Source organism: Trachypithecus francoisi, unplaced genomic scaffold, assembly GCF_009764315.1.
Source record: "Trachypithecus francoisi isolate TF-2019V2 unplaced genomic scaffold, Tfra_2.0 Lachesis_group10, whole genome shotgun sequence".
Taxonomy (NCBI): Eukaryota; Metazoa; Chordata; class Mammalia; order Primates; family Cercopithecidae; genus Trachypithecus; species Trachypithecus francoisi.
Window position 1 is genome coordinate 38,306,768 of NW_022681455.1, and position 23,111 is coordinate 38,329,878.

The following is a 23,111-nucleotide window of genomic DNA, read 5'->3' on the forward strand; positions in this document are numbered from 1 at the left end:
TGGGTCCGATGGGGCCGAAATCCTCTGTAAAAATGTCTTCTAGACGGGTTAAAATCTTGGAAAGCTAAAAGGATTCTTTTCATATATCCAGCTATATCTTATGATGACTACTTGCCAAGTTCTCCAATCACTCAACAGAAGTAAATGGTTGACATGTGAGGTAAATCACACACATGAACACACAAACAATATATATATATATATATATTTTGGCATTTAACTTTTCCTGTTTTTCCAAAGAACATCTGAATTCTAGTGCCCCTCCTGTATTTTTACCACACAACTTAGTTGCCATAGCAATACTTTCTGGTCTTGAAATACCTCTAGGATGAAACTGGCTGAGGCATATTTACCATGCCCCCAAACTATCCTGCTGTCTGTTTCCAGGACCCAGGATTTCTGGCCCTCTAAGCTTTCACACAATTCAGACTTCAGCACCTACTGGGAACCATAGATAAAATTATTTGCTCTATGATTTTTCTGGGAACCAGAGCTCTGAGGTCTGAGGGTGATAAAAGAAGACTTTAGTGTGATGCAGATAGGCTCAGAGAGAAACAACACTTAGTAATAAATCATGGATCAGTGAGACAAGGAAGAATTCCTTGGTTCAGGGCTGTGACAGACGATATTCAGCATGACTGATATGAAGCAAATTTTGTAAAATATCTTTCCAATTTTGACTAGAATGTTAGGCAATCTTAATCCAAGCCAGAAGAGTCATATATTTAGATGTTTGCTGTATTCTTCAGACTATAAAAAGGAAATTTCTAGCTCTCTAGGTTGCAAAGAAGGCTGTCTTAATGTAAACAGATGTACTGCTTGCCTGTGCAGTACTCAAGACAGAATGAAATGGAAGCGGCATGGAACAAGTGAGGCAAGCATTCTTACCTGTGCTAATGTCAGAGCCTAACTCCAGAGCTCAATCTCAGTCATTTGCTGGAGATGCCAGATCTTTAGCAGTTTCCTCACATACACTTAGATGAGACACACTGAGCAAATATGATGTCCAATTTAGTTGATAGATAGAACTCCCTTTAGTTGCACTAGCATCTATGTTGTCAGTTTAGTCAATGAGTGTTTATTGAGTACTCACAGCACAGAGAACCATACTACGCATTTGGAAACTGCTGCAAAGACTCAAGCCCATCACAATATTAAAAAAATCACTATCTTCAACATGAGATTATCCATGGTCCTACTAGAGATTGAGGGCAGCACAGATGTAGAAAATACTCAAATAATTACAAAACATTATTTGAGTCATTAGCCCCAATTCCTCTACCCACCCTTATCGACTAAGCCTTCATTTGGCTATTAAGTAGGAAAAAAATGGCATTTTTTGCAGTTCCTCTCCTTTTTCTTTTCTGTGCTTATCCTTCTGGAGGGAAGTGGATGAGCAACAGTTAGGCAGGGTGGTAAGCAGCAGGAAGAAGAAAAAATAGCAGTCTAAAGGAGGTCAAGGTAATTTACAAACTGAATAGATGATCTAGAGTTGGTTGTAGCCACACAATAGTGAAAGGACAATTGAACTCGGCATGGGCTTGACAGTTCACAGAGGAAGAAAAATATACCAGATGAATGAGGACCACAGTGGCATATGTAATTCCTTTTTTTTTTTTTTTTTTTTTAGGATCAATTCGCTATTACTTCTTTTTATCTACTTAATAACTACAAGGCATAAACTGATTTGTGGTTCAGACATTATGTGCCAGATTAACTTTTTAAAGTGGTAGAATTGTTTTTTCCTTCTGCAAAACAAAAAGAGCGTCACCCCACAGACTAAAGAGATTATGAATACCCATCAAGAACCTACTTTGGGCTAGACATCTTTTGTCCTAACATACTGCATTTATATAACATTTTCAAATTGAATAACTCAAAATATTTTTGTGTCATTAACTTCTTAATACTCATAATACCCAGAGAGACAATGAGTTTATTTAGCTGCATCTATCTACACAGTCTTATCTTTTGACAGCCTACGTACTTACTATTAGGTTTGTTATTTAAAAGATTTTGGGTATTTCACTTACACTATTGCACATATCAATTGCAAAAACATCATTCAAGTCAATGTAAAAATTGTTAATTTAATTGACTGTCTTATAATTATATAAATTTGGGTTTCAACAAAGTGCTGTCATTAGCTGGAAAAGACTGGATGATAGGTATACTTAATGCATAGCATATGTGAGTTCTCATACTAGCCTGAAAACACTAAAAAGGATATCACAATTAGCAAGTAGAAAGATAATAAGTCCTAAACTAAGGCGACAGAGGGACTATAAACTAAGACATTAGGTAGATTTGGTTAGTTATTATGACTCGACTCTGGTCTTTTTATGTGGTCAAGCCTCTGAAGATTTCCTGTTATTTAAATTTTAATGTTTTTAAAATGGCATGAAAATGATATAATTACTACTCAATTATCCACTTTTAAGGCACATTTCAGGTAATTTCTCTCTCTTTTCTTGGAAATAAAATGAGTAACTTTTGCTGTGCTTGTAAACCTAGCAACACCAAGGACAAACCCCTTTATTTCCCTGTTGTGCTACGTTGGAAACGAGAAAGAAATTCAAGAGAGAGCTTCCTGTGAAATGGTAAAAGTTAGGGCACCTCCTGCTGCTGCTTTTCTAGGAGCAGACTGGGTCAAGGAAGGTCAGGAGCAGAGAAAGTGGCTTTATGAGGGCCTCCCCATCCCTGCCCCTCCTCTGCTCTGATGGCGCTGAAGAAACACTGAAACGGGGGTGGCGGCGGGGGGGTGGGATGCAAACATCTCAGGCTGACCCTCTCAAAGCTATCACCCGGCTGGCCATGCTCTTCCCTCCCTCCTGCTCCAGCCACACTGGCCTCCTAGCTGTTCCTGTGGCCTGCCAGGCAAGCTCCACTCCAGGGCTTGGCACTGCCTGTGATGCTCATCCCCAGAGGGCTTACTCTCCCCATCCTTTGAGATCTGCTCACACTTCACCCTTCTCAGTGAGGCCTTCCTGACCACCCAATCTAAAACTGGACTGCGTCTCCAACCTGGTTTTTCCTCCCGATTTCCCCACGGCACTTCTAAATATCAGCCATCTTACAAATAGCATTTGTTTATTATCTCCCCTCAACCCCACTAGTATGTCAGTTCCATGGGGCCACCAATGTTTATTTTGTTTATTCAGTGCTGTATCCTCAGTGCCTATGATAGTGCCTAGCACATAGTAAGAGGCTTAGTAATTTTTGTTGAATCAATCAACGAAAATGCTGGTATAGCGAGAGGGTCAGAGATCATGTATGGAGTCCACCCTCTCTAGTATACCACAGGATATTGGTATCTGACTCACTAAGAGGATTAGACAGCCACTGACCATGCTTAGTTAGGTCCAAACATTTTCTGTCAAGAAAGAAGGCTCTACTTGCCTACCCAACTACAGGGTAAACTCTCAGAAAAGGAAGAAATGGCTCCTGGGGATGAAAACAGCCAAACAAAAGAAATCCTTATTCACAAAGCAATTACGTCCTTCACTTAGCAATAGCAAATGCAGTGACCAAGATAATTCATGTTTGGCCAGGTGCAGTGGCTCACGCCTGTAATCCCAACACTTTGGGAGGCTAAGTCAGTAGGATCACTTGAGCCCAGGAATTCAAGACCAGCCTCGGCAACAAAGCAAGACCTTGTCTCTACAAAAAAAATTTATAAACCAGTCAGGTGTGGAGGTGCATGCCTGTGGTTCCAGCTGCTTAAGAGGCTGAAGTGGGAGGACTGCTTGAGTCCAGGAGGTCAAGGCTGCAATGAGCCATGATCACACCATCATGTCTGAGACCGTTGCCTTTGTAGTCACCAAATATAAAGGAACCTGAATATTTAAAACCAATATATCACTGATTGTGCCCTACCTCAGCCAGGGTAAGAGAGGGTTTCCAGGATTTCCAGATCTCCTCCCTCCTAGATAGGGAAACTGTTAAGTCACTGGGCTCTGTAATACTCTCCCTCTGGGGTTGATTCAGAATCACTGGGTTTCTTCAGATACAATGTCTAGGAAAGCAAGTCAGTCATCACAAGCAATAGAAGCTGTGGGTCAAATGTCACTGACTAATCAACCTGTCATTGGTCAATTACTCATCCCTATGAAGGGGTACCACTCATCTAGTTTCCTGTCAATAAATGTCTATCTGGCCACATCAACTGTCGCTAACTGCAGCCTGCCAAGATCTCCAGCATTGTCCACAAGCATTGGTGGCTAATAAATCTCTCTCCTTTTCCTCTTAATAATGTCACAGAAGAGGCAAATGCAGTTCCTGACAACATAACATTAGTTTCACAGAGACGTGTCTCTTTGAAGGCTCAGCCAGTTATACAGAGCTTCAATTACATGGATTTTTTTTACTGGAAAAAAAAAAAAAAGCAGGCTTAAGGAAGTTGGAGGCTTCATACTGTGCTGAGATACACAATTCTGCCTTTGGTGTGTTCATGCTCATCATCCCCGCTCTGAGTCAGGAAAAGAAAAATTGTTTGGGAGAACCACTTTTATACCACATTAAAAAAAAAAACCCAAATGGGCACTATTCTCTCTTGCCTTAGACCCCAGTGACAGCCTTTTCTGGAGTCAGATTCAACATCTCTGATTCTTTGGGTAGAGCTAGAGGCCAAGGTGGCCTTGTCACATGAAGAGCCTGTTTGTCTCTCTGAGTTGTCACCCTGATAACAACCTCATGCAGTCCACACTAGATTTAAGATTCTAGATTTCCTACTGTACCCCCCACAGCTTCCCCTTCTTTCTTGATAGACTACCTCATCAGTACACTGAATCTTTCAAGGGAAGCATATTCTGAGTTCCCACAGGCTTTTATGTATCAGGTATGGCTGGGAGGAGGCAGCAAGTGAACATTTACATTACAAATGCTCCAAAAGAAATTGTATACAAAATATATGTGATTACTGAAGAGGGATCTATCAATAAGTTCAGGAGATAATGGATGGTTAGCAAAGAATTCCCAAAGGAGTGGAGCCCAAAAGGGGGAATAAAAAAAGAGCCAGGGAAAAAGGAGGTAATGAGAAGGTAGTGAGAGATGCAAACAATGATGGTGGCACAATCAAAGAACTGGAGGTAAGAGGGTAAGAGAGGGCAGGACCCATGTGCAATGCTTTTAATCACTGGATAGGCTGTGACAGAGTCCAGAGTAGCACAGGGTTGGGCAGGGTGGGAAGGGGTGCAGACGCAGGACACAAGGCTGTACAGACAGAGGTAAGTCAGATAGTTCTTAAAATGCCTTAGTCTGAACTTTCTCCTAAAGGCAAGTATTAACCATGAATCCTCTGAGAGAAGGATGTGTAGGAGGGATGGCTGTGGGTGGGGAAGTGGGGGGCCCAATGGAGGTCTGGAAGATTGGGTAGAAAAGTGAAACAAATATTGTGCAACTATGGTGATGTGGTGGGACACAGAAGAGGGCAAGGATTTGTGAGATGTTTAGGCCATACTGACAGAACTTTATGTCTGACTGGATGAGAGAGCAGGGTGAAGGAGAGGAAGGAAATCAGAAAGATTCCCAAGTTTTTGGCTCAAGTAAGGGACAAATGGATGGTGTCACTGAATGAGATGGGGAATCCTGACATAATGTGACTTGACCAGGGAGGGAAGGATAATGGAATTCCATTTTAGACATCTTGGTTTGAGATGTGCATAGAACACTGTTAGATGGTGGCGGTGGTGGAGAGGGAAGTGTGGGGTACCAGGTAAGCAAATGGAAAACGGAGAACATTAAAAGAGAGTGGACAGAGCTACTAAACTTCCCGTTTGCTTCAATCTTCATTGGCAAGGAGACTGGTCTTCAAGTTAGAAATGTCAGAACAAACATAATAAAGAGAAAATTCAAGTCCCAAATAGGTGAAGTGAAAGAGAGTATCTAGTCAATTTAAATGATTTCAAGTCTCCTGACTCAGATGAGTTACACCCCGAGCCTGCTGAAAGAAACTGCAGATGTAATCTCAGAGACACGATTGGTAATCTTCAAGAAATTGTGGAGGCTATCAGGAGTGCCAGAAGACAAAAGAAAGACAACTGTTTTCCAGATTTTTTAAGTAAAAAGGGATAGATTGTAATGGAAAATATAGAGGTAAGTTTCACATCATCTTTAACAAAAATTCTAGAATAGCTTATTAAATAGATGGTTTACGAGTACTTGAGTTAATGCATACAGATGAGAGAAAGGAAGGTGGGGTGTTCTTTGCTATCCGACGGAAGTGTATTTGTACATGTAGCTGATGTGCCTTGTCTCTTTCCCTTCCTAAGCACAAAGTAAGCCGATCTGGCCTGTGGTACAAACTCGAGGCTTCTCTATCTGTGATTTGTTGCCTATGTTACTCAGCCTGTAATATGGCCCTTTATAAAAAAGGGTCAACAATTTAAATGAAGAATCCACAGTCTGAATTCTCCAAGAAACCCAGCATCAACTCCTTAAGGTGCCCTGGGGAACCAGCAAGCAGCATCAACTTCTGTGGCTATTAGCCTAAACGTCAATAAACCTTTGCTTATTCGAATATTAGCACCTTATTTGTTGTGCTATTTCTTTCTTTATACATACTGACTTTAAAATGAGAACAGGAAACAACAAAGCAAATGTGGTGGAACATTATGGGGGAAAGGCGGTCATGTCTTGCCAACACCTTTACTCCAGGAGGGCTAAGATATACATATACATATACGCATACATACACATACACATATACATATACATATACACACATACATAAATATATAAACATTATATGTTTTCATTAGCCCTTCGGAGATCTTCTTAGAATGTTAAAAAAATAAAAGAAGAGAAAAGAAAAAGCAGCTTACTTAAGACCCAGATGGCAATCTTGAACTAAAAGTATAGTCATGCACTGCATCATGAGATGTTTCAGTCAAGGACGAACTGCATTTATGATTGTCTCATAAGATATAATGGAGCTGAAAAATTCTTATCGCCTAGTGACACCATAATGTCGTAGCACTATTACTTTATTTAAAAAATTCAGTGTTGGCTGGGCGCCGTGGCTCATGCCTGTAATCCCAGCACTTTGGGAGGCCGAGGCAGGCCGATCACTTGAGGTCAGGAGTTCGAGATCAGCCTGGCCAACATGATGAAACCCCGTCTCTACTAAAAATACAAAACTTAGCCAGCTGTGGTGACAGGCACCTATAATCCCAGCTACTTGGGAGGCTGAGGCAAGAGAATGGCTTGAACCTGGGAGGCAGAGGTTGCAGTGAGCCAAGATCACACCACTGCACTCCAGCCTGGGTGACAAGAGTGTGACGCCATCTAAAAAAATATATATATACATACACACACACACACACATACACGTAGTAGCCTAAGTGTACAATGTTTTCAAGTCTACAGTAATGTCCTAGGCCTTCACATTCACCCATCACTCACCAACTGACTCACCCAGAGCAACCTCTTGTCCTGCAAGCTCCTTTCATGGTAAGTGCCCTACACAGGTGTACCATTTTTTATCTTCTTTTTTTTTTTTAATTGAGATGAGATCTTGTAATGTTGCCCAGGCTGGTCTCAAACTCCTGAGCTTTCAAGCGATCCGCCCACCTCTGCCTCCCAAAGTGCTGAGATTACAGGCATGAGGCATCGTGCCCAGCCACCATTTTTTATCTTGTATATTATATTTTTATTGTACCTTTTCTATGTTTAGACATGTTCAGATACACAAATACTTACCACTGTGTTACAATTGCCCACAGTCTTCAGTACAGTCACATGCTGTACAGATTTGTAGCCTAGGAGCAACAGGACATATCATCTAGTCTAGATGTGTGGTAGGCTATATACCATCTAGGTTTGCATAAGGACACTCTATGATGTTTCCACAATGACAAAATTGGCTGACAGTGCATTTCTTACAATGTATCTCTGCCATTAAGCAATGCATGACTGTATATCCTCTGAGGAATATCACCAGTCTCACATTTAAAAATTATATAATCCTATAAAGCAGGCAAGGTTAAAGTTCCCTTCTTAAAACAAAAAGGAACAACAAAAAGCCCAGGCACAAAGATCATTAGGATTGTTTAGAACCAGATCTCAAATTCAGATCTATTTGGTTCATATGTAATTCATTAAAGTTGAAAATTATTTTTTCATTCTATATAACTATCTTGACATTATCCTATAAGTCTCTAACCAATACAAATTGAGACTGGAGAAGGACAGAAGTCACCCAGGGAGAAGCCTCTTGTCTAGTTCTTCCATGAGTCTAACTTCAGTGTACTGCCCCAGTGGAAAATCCAGACAAGCATCCTATATCTTGTTGTCCCTTCCTTCGGCTCCCACTCCTTTCTTGATATTTAGAGAAAGAACAGTAGAATGTCTTCACTGAAGTTATTAGGATTATCATTTTACCAAAATACGATCTATATGTGTATCTTCCATTATAAAACTTATGAATGAGGAGGAATCTTCTTACCGTATTGACCCAATCATGTATGGCTGTGCTAGTTGAACCACAATCGCACCACTTCCTAGCTGGTGACATGTGTAGCCAGAATCCCAATCATAATTCTTAGTGTCCCCATTCAGCAAGGCATTTCGGCTCCGACTGACTCCTTCAATCACGCTGGCACAATCAGCAATTGTTGCAATGTTCTCCATGGGAACTGTGAATCCAAAAACAAGATTTGGCATCAGGATAAGGGAAGCCAAATGTATCTCGATAGTGTGCTCAGAACAAAATTAATTAATTGCTATCTCAAATCAATGATAAAAGAAAAATTAGAACATTTGGATTATCTTCAGATATTAATACATTTTCCATGCCAAGTAGCTTAAAAAAAAAAAAGTTAAGCCCAGTGGGCATGGTGGCTCACACCTGTAATCCCAGCACTTTGGGAGGCTGAGGTGGGCAGATCACTTGAGGTCAAGAGTTTGAGACCAGCCAACATAGTGCAAACCCATCTCTGCTAAAATAAAAAAAATTAGCCAGGTGTGGTGGCGTGTGCCTATAGTCCCAGCTACTTGGGAGGCTGAGGCAGGAGAATCGCTTGAACCTGGGAGGCAGAGGTTACAGTAAGCCAAGATCGCATCACTGCACTCTAGGCTGGGTGACAGAGCGAGACTCGTCTCCAAAAAAAGAAAAAGCAAGGCATAGAAAAACACAGGCTATGTATTCATTTACACAAAGTTTTCAACAAAGTCAAAACTAAAACATACTTTGTTTAGAGCTATATACATAAATGCAAAACTAAAAACGGAATCTAGGAAACTAATACAGAAAATTAAAAATAGTGGCCGGGCACGGTGGCTCACGCCTGTAATCCCAGCACTTTGGGAGGCCGAGGCAGGCAGATCACAAGCTCAAGAGATCGAGACCATACTGGCTAACATGGTGAATCCCCGTATCTACTAAAAATACAAAAATTAGCTGGGCGTGGCAGCACACGCCTGTAGTCCCAGCTACTCGGCAGGCTGAGGCAGGAGAATTACTTGAACCCGGCTGGGAGGCAGAGGTTGCAGTGAGCAGAGATCGTGCCATTGCACTCCAGCCTGGCAACAGAGTGAGACTTGGTCTTAAAAAAAAAAGAACAAAAGAAAAAAAGAAAATTAAAAATAGCTTGGGAAGAGGGAAGGTGAAATTTTGGAAGGTTCCCCCTCCCACCCCGCACCAAAAGGTCTAAGTATTAATTGGGTCAGGCACAGTGGCTCATGCCTACAATCCCAGCACTTTGGGAGGCTCAGGAGGGCAGATTGCTTGAGTTCAGGAGTTCAAGACTAGCCAGGACAATGTGGTGAAACCCCATCTCTACCAAAAATACAAAGAATTAGCCAGGCATGGTGGCACACGTCTGAGGTCCCAGCAACTCGGCCTATTGAGGTGGGAGGATTGCTTGGGCCTGGGAGGGAATGGTTGCAGTGAGCTGAGATCATGCCACTGTACTACAGCCTTAATAACACAGTGAGACTCCCTCAAAAAAAAAAAAAAGCAAAAACATTTTAAATGATTTTATGTCTAATAAATACTGGTTTTATTCTGTATCTTAAGCTAGCCGGTAGGTACATAGGTATTTGTTTTATTAGTAGTTTCTAAGCTGCAGATATTTTATCGATTATTCTGAAAGTCTGTTTAAAGAAACATGTTAAATTCAGAATTTTGAAACTCACATAATAGGAAAGTGATGCAGGACCTGGTACCAAACCCATTTCAGAATATACAGTTGCCCTCAGCCATGATTCATTTCTTTCTTTGTCTACTATTCTGTGCATTGCAACATATATGCTCTTCTCATTGTTCATGAACTGCTGCATCTTAAAAACCCAGCTGTTCTGGTTTTGAGTCTCTCTCTATAACTCAAGTCTACATCAAGCTGCTCATTTATAAAAGTCAAGAACTTCCTCAAAATGATGGATGCTCACTATGATGTAAATTCTCTAAACACTGAGAAGAGAATAAAAGGTAAGGGCCTTTTAAGTCCCCTGGGACCTTTTCTGTGCATTTAAAATAAAAACCTATAATTTTCTTCAGACATTTAAGCTATTTAACCAAAACCTACTTACATTCAAGGTTTGTAGCTTACATCAGATAATTTAAAAGTAGACTGGAAAAGAAAAAAGTAATTTTACATATATCTTCTATGCAACTCATTTATTTTCCAAAGTTGGACATGTTTGTACTTAAGCCCTCATCTCGTATGCCTTCACTAATTGCTTTGCTGTCTGCGGCTGAGTAAAGCCACCCACAGAGAAGAAAGGAAGGGAGAGGAGGGAGAGAGGATGAATTTTTTTGGTGATGAATTCCTTGATTATGAAGCTTAATCCCAAAGCAACAAGCAAAAACACTGGTGAAATTACCTGTAAGGACAGTTTCCTAGCAGAGAAAGAGCTCAGAGAGAAGCTCCCTGTGACTTTGGAAAGAAACAGAAGTGGACTATATTTAGAAGGTAAGTTATGGCACTTCTATCTCCTGGGAAAAGGGCAGTATTCTTTGATTTCAAAGAGAGAACGAAAGGAAGTGGTATAAGATGTACAGTAAATTGAGCGGAGACATAACACTGTAGACAGGTTATGCTGCAGCAACTTACAGGCCCCTACTCTCTCAGTGGCTTCACACAGCACACATTTATTTTTTCACTCACCCTATGTATTCAACAACGATCAGCCAGGAGGTTCTGCTCATTGTATCCCTCTGGAATCCCAGTGACAGAGGCTTCATATTGACATGTGCTTCCCAAATCACAGCCACAGTGGGAAGAGAGTAAGCTGGGCACAGGCTCTTAAAACTCTTCCCCAAAAGTAATACATGTCACTTTGCACATATTTCATTGTCTAAGACAAGTCACATGGCCTTACCTAACTTCAAAGGGGACTAGAAAGCACAACCCTGCTGTGTGCCTGGGAAAAGCTCCAGGGAGAAAAAATGGGGTATTTGGTGAACGACATTTAATGTCTACCACAAACATTAAGCCTGGATGAAAGAGCAGTCAACGGACAGGTACATCTGGTCATCTGTTTCAAGTACATAAAGTATTTCAGTGTATGAATATTCTAAGAGTTATATATCTATTCTCTTGCTGAGGGACATTTAGATTGTTACCATTGTTTTCTTTGCCATTACAAAGATGTCTTCTTATATTCCGGGTAAGAGTTTCTTAAAGGAATACTTAAGATTTCTATGTATGTGGAAGTGGAATTACACTCATGACTATGAGTTAACTTCAACTTGCCTAGATATTGCCAAATTATTCACCAAAGTGGTTGTAAAACTTTATACTCTCTCCTTGAAGAGGCCCTTCCCATCCCTTGTAAGTTGGATTCCTAGGTATTTTATTCTCTTTGAAGCAATTGTGAATGGGAGTTCACTCACGATTTGGCTCTCTATTATTGGTGTATAGAAATGCTTGTGATTGGCCGGGCGCGGTGGCTCAAGCCTGTAATCCCAGCACTTTGGGAGGCCGAGACGGGCGGATCACGAGGTCAGGAGATCGAGACCATCCTGGCTAACACTGTGAAACCCCGTCTCTACTAAAGAATACAAAAAACTAGCCGGGCGAGGTGGCGGGCGCCTGTAGTCCCAGCTACTCGGGAGGCTGAGGCAGGAGAATGGCGTAAACCCAGGAGGCGGAGCTTGCAGTGAGCTGAGATCCGGCCATTGCACTCCAGCCCGGGCGACAGAGCGAGACTCTGTCTCAAAAAAAAAAAAAAAAAAAAAAGAAATGCTTGTGATTTTTGCACATTGATTTTGTATCCTGAGACTTTGCTGAAGTTGCTTATCAGTTTAAGGAGATTTTGGGCTGAGATGATAGGGTTTTCTAAATATACAATCATGTCATCTGCAAACAGAGACAATTTGACTTTGACTTCCTCTCTTCTTATTTGAATACCCTTTATTTCCTTCTCTTGCCTAACTGCCCTGGCCAGAGCTTCCAACACTATGTTGAATACGAGTGGTAAGAGGGCATCCTTGTCTTGTGCTGGTTTTCAAAGGTAATGCTTCCAGCTTTTGCCCATTCAGTATGATATTGGCTGTGGGTTTGTCATAAATAGCTCTTATTATTTTGAGATACGTTCCATCAATACCAAGTTTACCGAGAGTTTTTAGCATGAAGGGGTGTTGAATTTTATTCAAGGCCTTTTCTGCATCTACTGAGATAATCATATGGTTTTGTCATCGGCTCTGTTTCTGTGATGGATTACGCTTATTGATTTCCGTATGTTGAACCAGCCTTGCATCCCGGGGATGAAGCCGATTTGATGGTGGTGGATAAGCTTTTTGATGTGCTGCTGGATTTGGTTTGCCAGTATTTTATTGAGAATTTTTGTGTAGATGTTCATCAGGAATATTGGCCTGAAATTTACTTTTTTCTTTCTTTCTTTTTTTTTTTTTGAGATGAAGTTTCGCTCTTGTTGCCCAGGCTGGAGTGCAGTGGCGAGATCTCAGCTCACTGCAGCCTCCACCTGCCCGGCTCAAGCAATTCTCCTGCCTCAGCCTCCCAAGTAGCTGGGATTACAGGTGCCCGCCACCACGCCTGGCTAATTTTTTTGTATTTTTAGTAGAAACGGGGTTTCACCTTGTTGGTCAGGTTGGTCTCAAACTCCTCAGGTGATCCACCCGCCTCAGCCTCCCAAAGTGCTGTAATTACAGGCATGAGCCACCACGCCCGGTTGAAATTTTCTTTTTTTGTTGTGTCTCTGCCAGGTTTTGGTATTAGGATGATGCTGGCCTCGTAAAATGAGTTACAGAGGAGTCCCTCTTTTTCTATTGTTTGGAATAGTTTCAGAAGGAATGGTACCAGCTCCTCTTTGTACCTCTGGTAGAATTTGGCTGTGAATTCTTTTGGTCCCGGGCTTTTTTTTTTTTTTTTTGGTTGGTAGGCTATTAATTACTGCCTCAATTTCAGAATTTGTTATTGGTCTATTCAGGGATTCGACTTCTTCCTGATTTAGTCTTGGGAGGGTGTATGTGTCCAGGAATTTATCCATTTCTTCTAGGTTTTCTAGTTTATTTGCTTAGAGGTGTTTATAGTATTGTCTGATAGTAGTTTGTATTTCTGTGGGATTAGCGGTGATATCCCCTTTATCATTTTTTTTTTAATTGTGTCTATTTGATTCTTCTCTCTTTTCTTCTTTATTAGTCTGGCTAGTGGTCTATCTATTTTGTTAATCTTTTCAAAAACCAGCTCCTGGATTCATTGATTTTTTGAAGGGTTTTTCGTGTCTCTCTCTCCTTTAGTTCTGCTCTCATCTTAGTTATTTCTTGTCTTCTGCTAGTTTTTGAATTTGTTTGCTTTTGCTTCTCTAGCACTTTTAATTGTGATGTTAGGGTGTCGATTTTAGATCTTTCCTGCTTTCTCCTGTGGGCATTTAGTGTTATGAACTTCCCTCTAAACACTGCTTTAGCTATGTTCCAGAGATTCTGGTATGTTGTGTCTTTGTTCTTATTGTTTTCAAAGAACTTATTTATTTCTGCCTTAATTACATTATTTACCCAGTAGTCATTCAGGAGCAGTTGTTCAGTTTCCATGTTGTTGTGCAGTTTTGAGTGAATTTCTCCACTGCTCAAGGAATAAGAGAGGACACAAACAAATGGAAAAACATTCCATTTGTTTTTCATGGATAGGAAAAATTGGTATCGTGAAAATGGCCATACTGCCCAAAGTAATTTATAGATTCAATGCTATCCCCATCAAGCTACCATTGAATTTCTTCACAGAATTAGAAAAACCTGCTTTAAATTTCATATGGAACCAAAAAAGAGCCTGCATAACCAAGACAATCCTAAGCAAAAAGAACAAAGCTGGAGCATCATTGCTACCTGACTTCAAACTATACTACAAAGCTACAATAACCAAAACAGCATAGTACTGGTACCAAAACAGATATATGGACCAATGGAACAGAACAGAGGCCTCAGAAATAATGCCACATATCTACAACCATCTGATCTTTGACAAACCTGACAAAAACAAGAAATGGGGAAAGGATTCCCTATTTAATAAATGGTGTTGGGAAAACTGGCTAGCCACATGCAGAAAACTGAAACTGAACCCCTTCCTTACACTTTATACAAAAATTAACTCAAGATGGATTAAAGTCTTAAATGTAAGACCTAAAACCATAAAAACTCTAGAAGAAAACCTAGGCAGTACCATTCAGGACATAGGCATGGGGAAAGACTTCATGACTCAAACATGAAAAGCAATGGCAACAAAAGCCAAAATTGACAAATGGGATCTAACTAAACTAAAGAGCTTATGCACAGCAGAAGAAACTATTATTAGAGTAAACAGGCAACCTACAGAATGGGAGAAAATTTTTGCAATCTATCCATCTGACAAAGGGCTAATATTCAGAATCTACAAGGAACTTCAACAAATTTACAAGAAAAAAAAAACCATCAAAAAGCAAGCAAAGGATATGAACAGACATTTCTCAAAAGAAGACATGTATGTGGCCAATAAACATATGAAAAAAAGCTCATCATCACTGGCCATTAGAGAAAAGGAAATCAAAACCACAACGAGATACCATCTCATGCCAGTTAGAATGATGATCATTAAAAAGTCAGGAAACAACAGATGCTGGAGAGGATGCGGAGAAATACGAACACTTTTACACTGTTGGTGGGAGGGTAAATTAGTCCAACCATTGTGGAAGACAGTGTGGCAATTCCTCAAGGATCTAAAACCAGAAATACCATTTGACCCAGCAATACCATTACTGGGTATATACCCAAAGGATTACAAATCACTCTACTATAAAGACACATGCACACATATGTTCACAGTAGCAAAGACTTGGAACCAACCCAAATGTCCATCAGTGATAGACTGGATAAAGAAAATGTGGCAGATATACACCACGGAATACTATGTAGCCATAAAAAAAGATGAGTTCATGTCCTTTGCAGGGACATGGATGAAGCTGGAAACCATCATTCTCAGCAAACTAACACAAGAACAGAAAACCAAACCCCGCATGTTCTCACTCATAAGTGGGAGTTGAACAATGAGAACACATGGACACAGGGAGGGAAACATCACACACTGGGGCCTGTTGCGGGGTGGGGGTCTGGGGAGGGATAGCATTAGGAGAAATACCTAATGTTAGATGATGGGTTGATGGGTGCAGCAAACCACCACGGCATGTGTATACCTGTGTAACAAATCTGCATGTTCTGTACATGTATCCCAGAACTTAAAGTATAATAAAAATAAAATAAAATTTTGTTTCCAAAAGAAAAAAAAAACCTTTATACTCTCAATTAATTGCTCCACATCCTCACCAACTCCTGGTAATGTCAGACAGGTGAGTGTGAAATGGGATCTCAATGTGATTTCAGTTTTTAACTTTTTTGTTAGGTGAAGTTGAACATTTTTTTCCCTCTGGAATCACTCTCAATTTCTCTTCTGTAAACTGCCTATTTTTATCTTTTGCCTATTTTTCTATTATCTTTTTAATTGATTTTCAGGATGCCAGGCTTTTGTAGGTCAATTTATTGAGTTGAAACATTTAATCTTTTGATGACTTGTGCTTTTCCCTTTTCAAAAAAATTTGATTATTGTTGTTGTTGTTGAGACATGGTCTCATTCTGTCATCTAGGCTGGAGTGCAGTGGTACGATCACGGTTCACTACAGCCTTGAACTCCCAGGCTCAAGCAATCCTCCTGCCTCAGCCTGTCAAGTAGCTGGGACCATAGGCAGGTGCCACCATACCTGGCTAATTTTTAAATTTTTTATAGAGACAAGATCCCATTTTGTTGCCCAGGCTGGTCTTCAGCTCCTGGGCTCAAGCAATCCTCCTGTTTCAGTCTCCCAAAGTGCTGGGGTTATAGGCATGAGCCACCACACCTGGCAAACTTCTCCTTTCTTGTTTATAAGTTCTTTCCTACACCAAATTCATAAAGATATTTTCCTAATTTTCTCCTAAAAGTTCTCAATTTTTTCTTTTTATGTTTAGTTCTTTATTCAGAATTTATTTTTAGTATGCTGTGAGATGGGGATTTTCATCTTTTATTTATAAATATGACTAATTTCCCCAATAGCATTTAATGAACAGCCCATCCTTTCCCCCACTAATTTATGTTACTTTAGTTACATATGAAGTTTTTGTATATATTTGCATCTCCATTTAAGATCTGTATTCTGAGGCTGGATACGGTGGCTCACACCTGTAATAATCCCAGCTCTTTGGGAGGCAGAGGCAGGAGGAGCACTTGAGGCCAGGAGTTTGAGACCAGCTTGGCAAACATGGTGAAACCCCATCTCTACTAAAAATGCAAAAAATAGCTGCGTGTGGTGGTGCATTCCTGTAATCCCAGCTATTGGGAGGTTGAGGCAGGAGAATCGCTTGAATCCGGGAGGGTAAGGTTGCAGTGGGCCAAGATCACGCCACTGCGCTCCAGCCTGGGCAACAAAGCAAGACTCTGTCTCAAAAACACAAAAACAAAAAAAGATCTGTATTCTGTTTCACTGGTCGATTTGACTAGCCTTGTGCCTTTACCATGCTATCTTAATTATCATAATTTTAAAGTAATTGTAAATCTTAGCTCCTCTCCTCCCCCTCCTTTTCCTTCTCTTTTTTCTTTTACATTATCATATATTCTTGGCCCTTTCAGAAAAATTTTTCATTTTGTTTAAGTTTTCAAACATATTGGTATCCATTATTTCACAGTATAGCTCTTTTTCATTCAAAATGTTGTTTATTATACCTTGCCCTTCTTTTTTGTCCAGTTCTATACAGGTTTGTCTATTTTATTAGTGCCCTTAAAGAACCAATGTTGGGTTTTGTTGATTCTTTTCTTTATTTCCTATTTTACTAAATTCTTCCCTTCTCTTTATTATTTTCTTCCTCCTGCTCCTTTGGATTTATTCTATTTTTTCCTAACTACTTGAAATGAATGTTTAACTCACTAATCTTTTTCTTTTCTAAAAAATGTATTTAAAGCTAATATAATATTTTACTTCTAACTCCTGTTTTACCTTTATAATTAAGTTTTGATATTTAGTGTTTTGAAGAGTACCAGTCAGGTATTGTGTAGAATGTCCCTCAATTTGGGTTTGTCTGATATATAGTATTTTAAAAGTTAATCGTTTCTAAATATTTTATAATTTCCTTTATCATTTTTCCTTTGACCCACGAATTATTCAGAAGTATGTTTTCAACTTTCTAAATATCGTTTTTCAAGTTATCTTTCTGTTATTGATATTTAATTAAACTGCAATGTGGACAAAAAACTGTGGTGCGTCTGATGTGACTTTGTAAAATCTTAGATTTACTTTGTGATCTAGTACATGGCTAATTGTTATTAATGTCTTTTTTTTTTTAGACAGAGTCTCGCTCTGTCACCCAGGCTGGAGTGCAATGGCGCGATCTCGGCTCACTGCAACCCCCACCTCCTGGGTTCACCCCATTCTCCTGCCTCAGCCTCCTGAGTAGCTGGGACTATAGGCGCCCGCTACCACTCCCGTCTAATTTTTTATTATATTTAGTAGAGATGGGGTTTCACCATGTTAGCCTGGATGGTCTCGATCTCCTGACCTTGTGATCCGCCGGCCTCGGCCTCCCAAAGTGCTGGGATTACAGGCGTGAGCCACCACGCCCAGCCCTTAGCCCTTATTAATGTCTTATGTGTGCCTGAAAAGAATGTATGTTCTCTAATTTGGGGGATGTATGGTTCTATATATATTTATTAGATCAAACTTCCCAATTGTATTATTCAAATATTTATATGCTTACTGATTACTGGGAGATGTTTGTTAAAATCTCCTGCGGCTGGGCGCGGTGGCTCATGCCTGTAATCCCAACACTTTGGTAGGCCAAGGTGGGTGGATCACAAGGTCAGGAGTTAGAAAGCAGCCTGCCTGGCTAACATGGTGAAACCCCATCTCTACTACAAATACAAAAATTAGTTAGGCATAGTGGCAGGCACCTGTAATCCCAGCTACTCAGGAGGCTGAGGAAGGAGAATCGTTTGAACCTGGGAGGCGGAGGTTGCAATGAGCTGAAATTGCGCCACTGCACCCCAGCCTGGGCGACAGAGTGAGACTCCGTCTCAAAAAAAAAAAAAAAAAAAAAAAAATCTCCTGCCATGACTATCACCATAGATTTGTCAGTTTTTCCTCACAATTCTGTTGATTTTTGCTTTATGTATTTTGAGACCATATCATCATGTACATCATTTTAGAAATTGTATCTTCCTGGTAGCTTGAACCTTTCATCATTATGTATTATTGTTCTTTATTCTTTTTTTTTTTTTTTTGAGGCGGAGTCTCGCTCTGTCGCCCGGGCTGGAGTGCAGTGGCCGGATCTCAGCTCACTGCAAGCTCCGCCTCCCGGATTTACGTCATTCTCCTGCCTCAGCCTCCCGAGTAGCTGGGACTACAGGCGCCCACCACCTCGCCCGGCTAGTTTTTGTATTTTTAGTAGAGACGAGGTTTCACCATGTTAGCCAGGATGGTCTCGATCTCCTGACCTCGTGATCCGCCCATCTCGGCCTCCCAAAGTGCTGGGATTACAGGCTTGAGCCACCGCCCCGGCCTCGTTCTTTATTCTTAATAATGTTTTTGCCCTAAAGTCTATGTTGTCTGATGTCAAGTAACTATAACACCTTTACATTGTCTACTATTTCCTTAGTATCATGTCACTTTCTATTTTTCTGGTCTCTTGTAAATAACATATAACAGATTTTTACAAGATTCACTGTCCTTAACTGGCAGTGTGTCTTTTAACTGGCAGATTTATATGACTCACATTAATTGTTATTACTAATTTATGTGAACTCGCTTTTATTTTCTATTTACATGTTTTTTCTTTGCTGTTTCCCTTACCTTTCTGCCTATTCTGCTCCAGTTTTCTAATGAATGGGTAGATTATTTCATTTCTCCCACCAGTTATCCCAACTGATTTGGTTTGGAAGTTATATATATATATTACATTTTTATCCTTTTACTTCTCTTAAATTTTAGGTAGGCATTATTAAATACCAGATTTAATAATGCCTAAAATTAATAATTATATATCCCTTCTCCTGACCAATATAAAAGACCTTAACACATGTCTGCAATTAAAAATATTCTTGACACATAATATTTGTACATATTTGTGGGGTACAAGTGATATTTTGTTAGATGCTTAGAATGTATAATGATCAAGTCAGAGTATCCCTCACCTCAAGTATTTGTTGTTTCTATGTACTGAGAACATTTCATGTCCTCTCTTGAAGCAATTCTAAAATACACAGTACATTGTTATTAACTGTAGTCACCCTACTCTACTATCAAACATTAGAACTTATTCCTTCTATCTAATTGTATGTTTGTATCCTTTAACCAATCTCCCTTTATCCCTTCACCCTTCCAACCCCAAACACACAAAACCTTCCTAGCCTCTGGTGCCTATTATTTTACTCTCTACCTCCATGAGATCAACTTTTTAAGCTCGCACTTATGAGTAACAACATATGATATTTGTCTATCTGTGCCTGGCTTATTTCACATAATATAATGACCTCCAGTTCCATCCATGTTGCTGCAAATGACAGGATTTCATTCTTTATTATGGCCAAATAGTATTCTGTTGTGTATATAAGCAACATCTTTATTCACTCACCTATTGATGGGCACTTAGGTTGATTCTATATTATTGCTATAATTGAATTGAACTATAGAACACCCTGCTGTTGTCTGTTGTGTGTAGGGCAAGTGTTTTCCCCCACATTATGTGGGGGAAAACACTTGCCCTACATACATTTTGGTGACTGCAAGTGTGTATGTTAACTATTTAAGAAAAGAGTAAGTGTTTGTTGTTTTTCTAATACATGTATCAACAAGCGTCAATCTCACAAAGAAAACTGGTTAAGAAGAACAAGTGACAGAAAAATACATAGAAAACAATTCCTTTTATATTGTTTAGTGACACATACATATGTGATGAATTAGAAAGGAAAGCTAGGGAATAGTAGACACTAAAATTCAGATTAGTCGTTACCTCTAGGTAGGAAGAGAGCAGGGATGCAATTGGGGGAGGAACACACAAAGGGCTTCAAATGTTTCGTGATGTGCAGTTTCTTTTCTTTTTAAACTGAATTTTTAAACATAATTGTACATATTTATGGGGTACAGTATGATGTTTCAATATATGTATACACTGTGTAAAAATCAAATCAGGGTCTTCAGAACATATCATCTCATATATTTAACATTTCTTTGTAGTGAAACATTCAAAATCCTCTCTTCTAGTTATCTTGAAATATACAGTACAACACTGTTAACCACAGTCACCTTACTGTGCAACAGAACACCAGAACTTATTCCTCCTTTCTAACTGTAACTCTGTACCAGTTGACCAGTTTCTCCTTACCTCCCAACTCTTCTCAGCCTCTGGTAACCACTACTCTACTGTCATAGCTATGAGATCAACTTCTTCACACTTCACATATGAGTGAGATCATGCAGTGTTTGTCCTCCTGTGCCTGGCTTTCTTATTTCATTTAATTGTCTCCAGATTCTTCCATGTTGCTGCAAATGATGCATTTCATTCTTTTAATGGCTGAATGATATTCTGTTGTGTGTATATATGTATCACATTCTCTTTATACATCCATACACTGATGGACACTTACGTTGATTCTATGTCTTGGCTATTGTGAATTATGCTGTAATAAACATGGGAGTGAAGATATCTCTATCATAGATTTCATTTCCTTTAGATATATACCTAGTAGTGGGATTGCTGGGTCATATGGTAGTTTTATTTTTAGTTTTCTGAGGAACTTCCATACTGTTTTCCACAATGGCTGTACTAATTTACATTACCACCAACAGTGTAGAAGAGTTCCCCCTTTCTCCACATCCATGCCTGCATTTGTTATTTTTTTGTCTTTGATACCATCCATTCTAATTTGGGTGAAGTAATATATCACTGTGGTTTTTATTTGCATTTCCCTTATTAGTGATGCTGAGTATTTTTTCACATACCCACTGGCCATTTGTATGTCTTCTCTAGAGAACTATCTATTCAGATCTTTTGCTCATTTTCCATTGGATTATTTACTTATTTTGCCATTGAGAATATTCCTTATATATTCTGAATATTAACCCCTATTCAGATGCATACTTTGCAATAGATTCTCCCATTCTGTAAACTGTCTATTCACTCTTTGACTGTTGCCTTTGCTGTGCAGAAGCTTTTTAGTTTGCTGTAATCCCATTTATCTATATTTGCTACTGCTGCCTATGCTTTTGGGGTCTTATCCAAAAAATTCTTGCTCAGACCGATGTCATGAAGCATTTCCCCCATGTTTTCTTCTAGTAGTTTTATTGTTTCAGGTCTTACTTTTAAGTCTTTAATTCATTTTGAGTTTATTTTTGTATAGGTAACATTCTATTTCTTAGGCTGCATGGTGAGTATGCGAGTGTTCCTGCTCACCAAACTTTACATATATTGTATTTATGTTCTTTTGTGCATATGGAATATTGGTTTTTAAAAAGTTTCACACATTTTAACACTGTTTTTATGAAAACCAGAAAGATGGTAAGCCTCTGAAAGTATAAAACCTTTTATGATTATGCTGAATGCTGATATCCTCTGTAGACAGCTTGGTCTCACTCACCAGTTGTCTCTGTTGACTCTGTGTTAGTTTGTCAGTTTCCACCTACGCTATGCCTTACTGCTTCACAATTTTATCTCTAGGTAATCTAATTCAATTAGAGCATCAACATCACAGACTATCACAAAAGCATTACTGATATGCTTTCAAGCTCTTTGGGGAAAAAAGGCTGGGATCAGCACTCAGAATTCCTTTTCTGCAGACACATTTATAAATAGATTTGTTAAACAGATTATTTCTGTCTCTAACGTATTTTCTAAGTTGGTAATATCTAGTAATATCATCCTTTGGCCCTCTGGAATCTTGAGGTGGTCTAAAATGCTGCTACATTAAAGAACGTTGTGGCTGGGCATGGTGGCTTACATCTACAATCCCAGCACTTTGGGAGGTCAAGGTGAGAGGATTATTTGAGGCCAGGAATTTGAGACCAGCCTGGGCAACAAAGGAAGACCCCATCTCCACAAAAAATATAAGACATGGTGGCACATGCCTGAAGTCTCAGCTACTCAGGAGGCTGAGGCAGGAAGATCACTTGATCCTCGTCTGGGCAACAGAGTGAGACCCTGTCTCAAAAACAAACAAACAAAACCAGAATTTTGTCTTTTTAAGAAGGAATCCTTACAAAAGTCTTATGGCATAAAAAAGAAGGAAATATATACATATATATATATATATATATATATATGCTCGTGAATAGCATACTATTGTTTCTACTTTGATCTCGATGTAATTATTCATTAATGTTTATTAGTCAAAGTATGGATCTACAAAAGGAGCCCAACAGAGACACATACAGACACACTCCACACACTCACACGTATGTATATATATCAGTGATATATACGCATATGGATATGTGTCTATCAGTGAAATCTACCTCAAGTCCTAAATTTCCTTTCAAGAAACAGCTTTTACTAGAAATCAACCAGCAATTTGATAATCAACTCTACTATCTAATTCATAAGGCAAAACATCAAAAGGCCAGGCATGGTGGCTCACACCTGTAATCCCAGCACTTTGGGAGGCCAACGTGGG

The 23,111-nt window shown here is 39.6% G+C and overlaps 1 protein-coding gene across 1 annotated transcript in view; it reads right to left on the bottom strand.

Moving 5' to 3' along the window:
• Nucleotides 1–23,111, bottom strand: part of BTBD9 (BTB domain containing 9) — a 500,126-nt gene that overhangs the window by 113,914 nt on the left and 363,101 nt on the right. Inside the window, exon 8 of the mRNA XM_033217041.1 lies at nt 8,444–8,633. Coding sequence (XP_033072932.1) covers nt 8,444–8,633 — 190 coding nt within the window. The remainder of the gene's footprint in view (nt 1–8,443; nt 8,634–23,111) is intronic.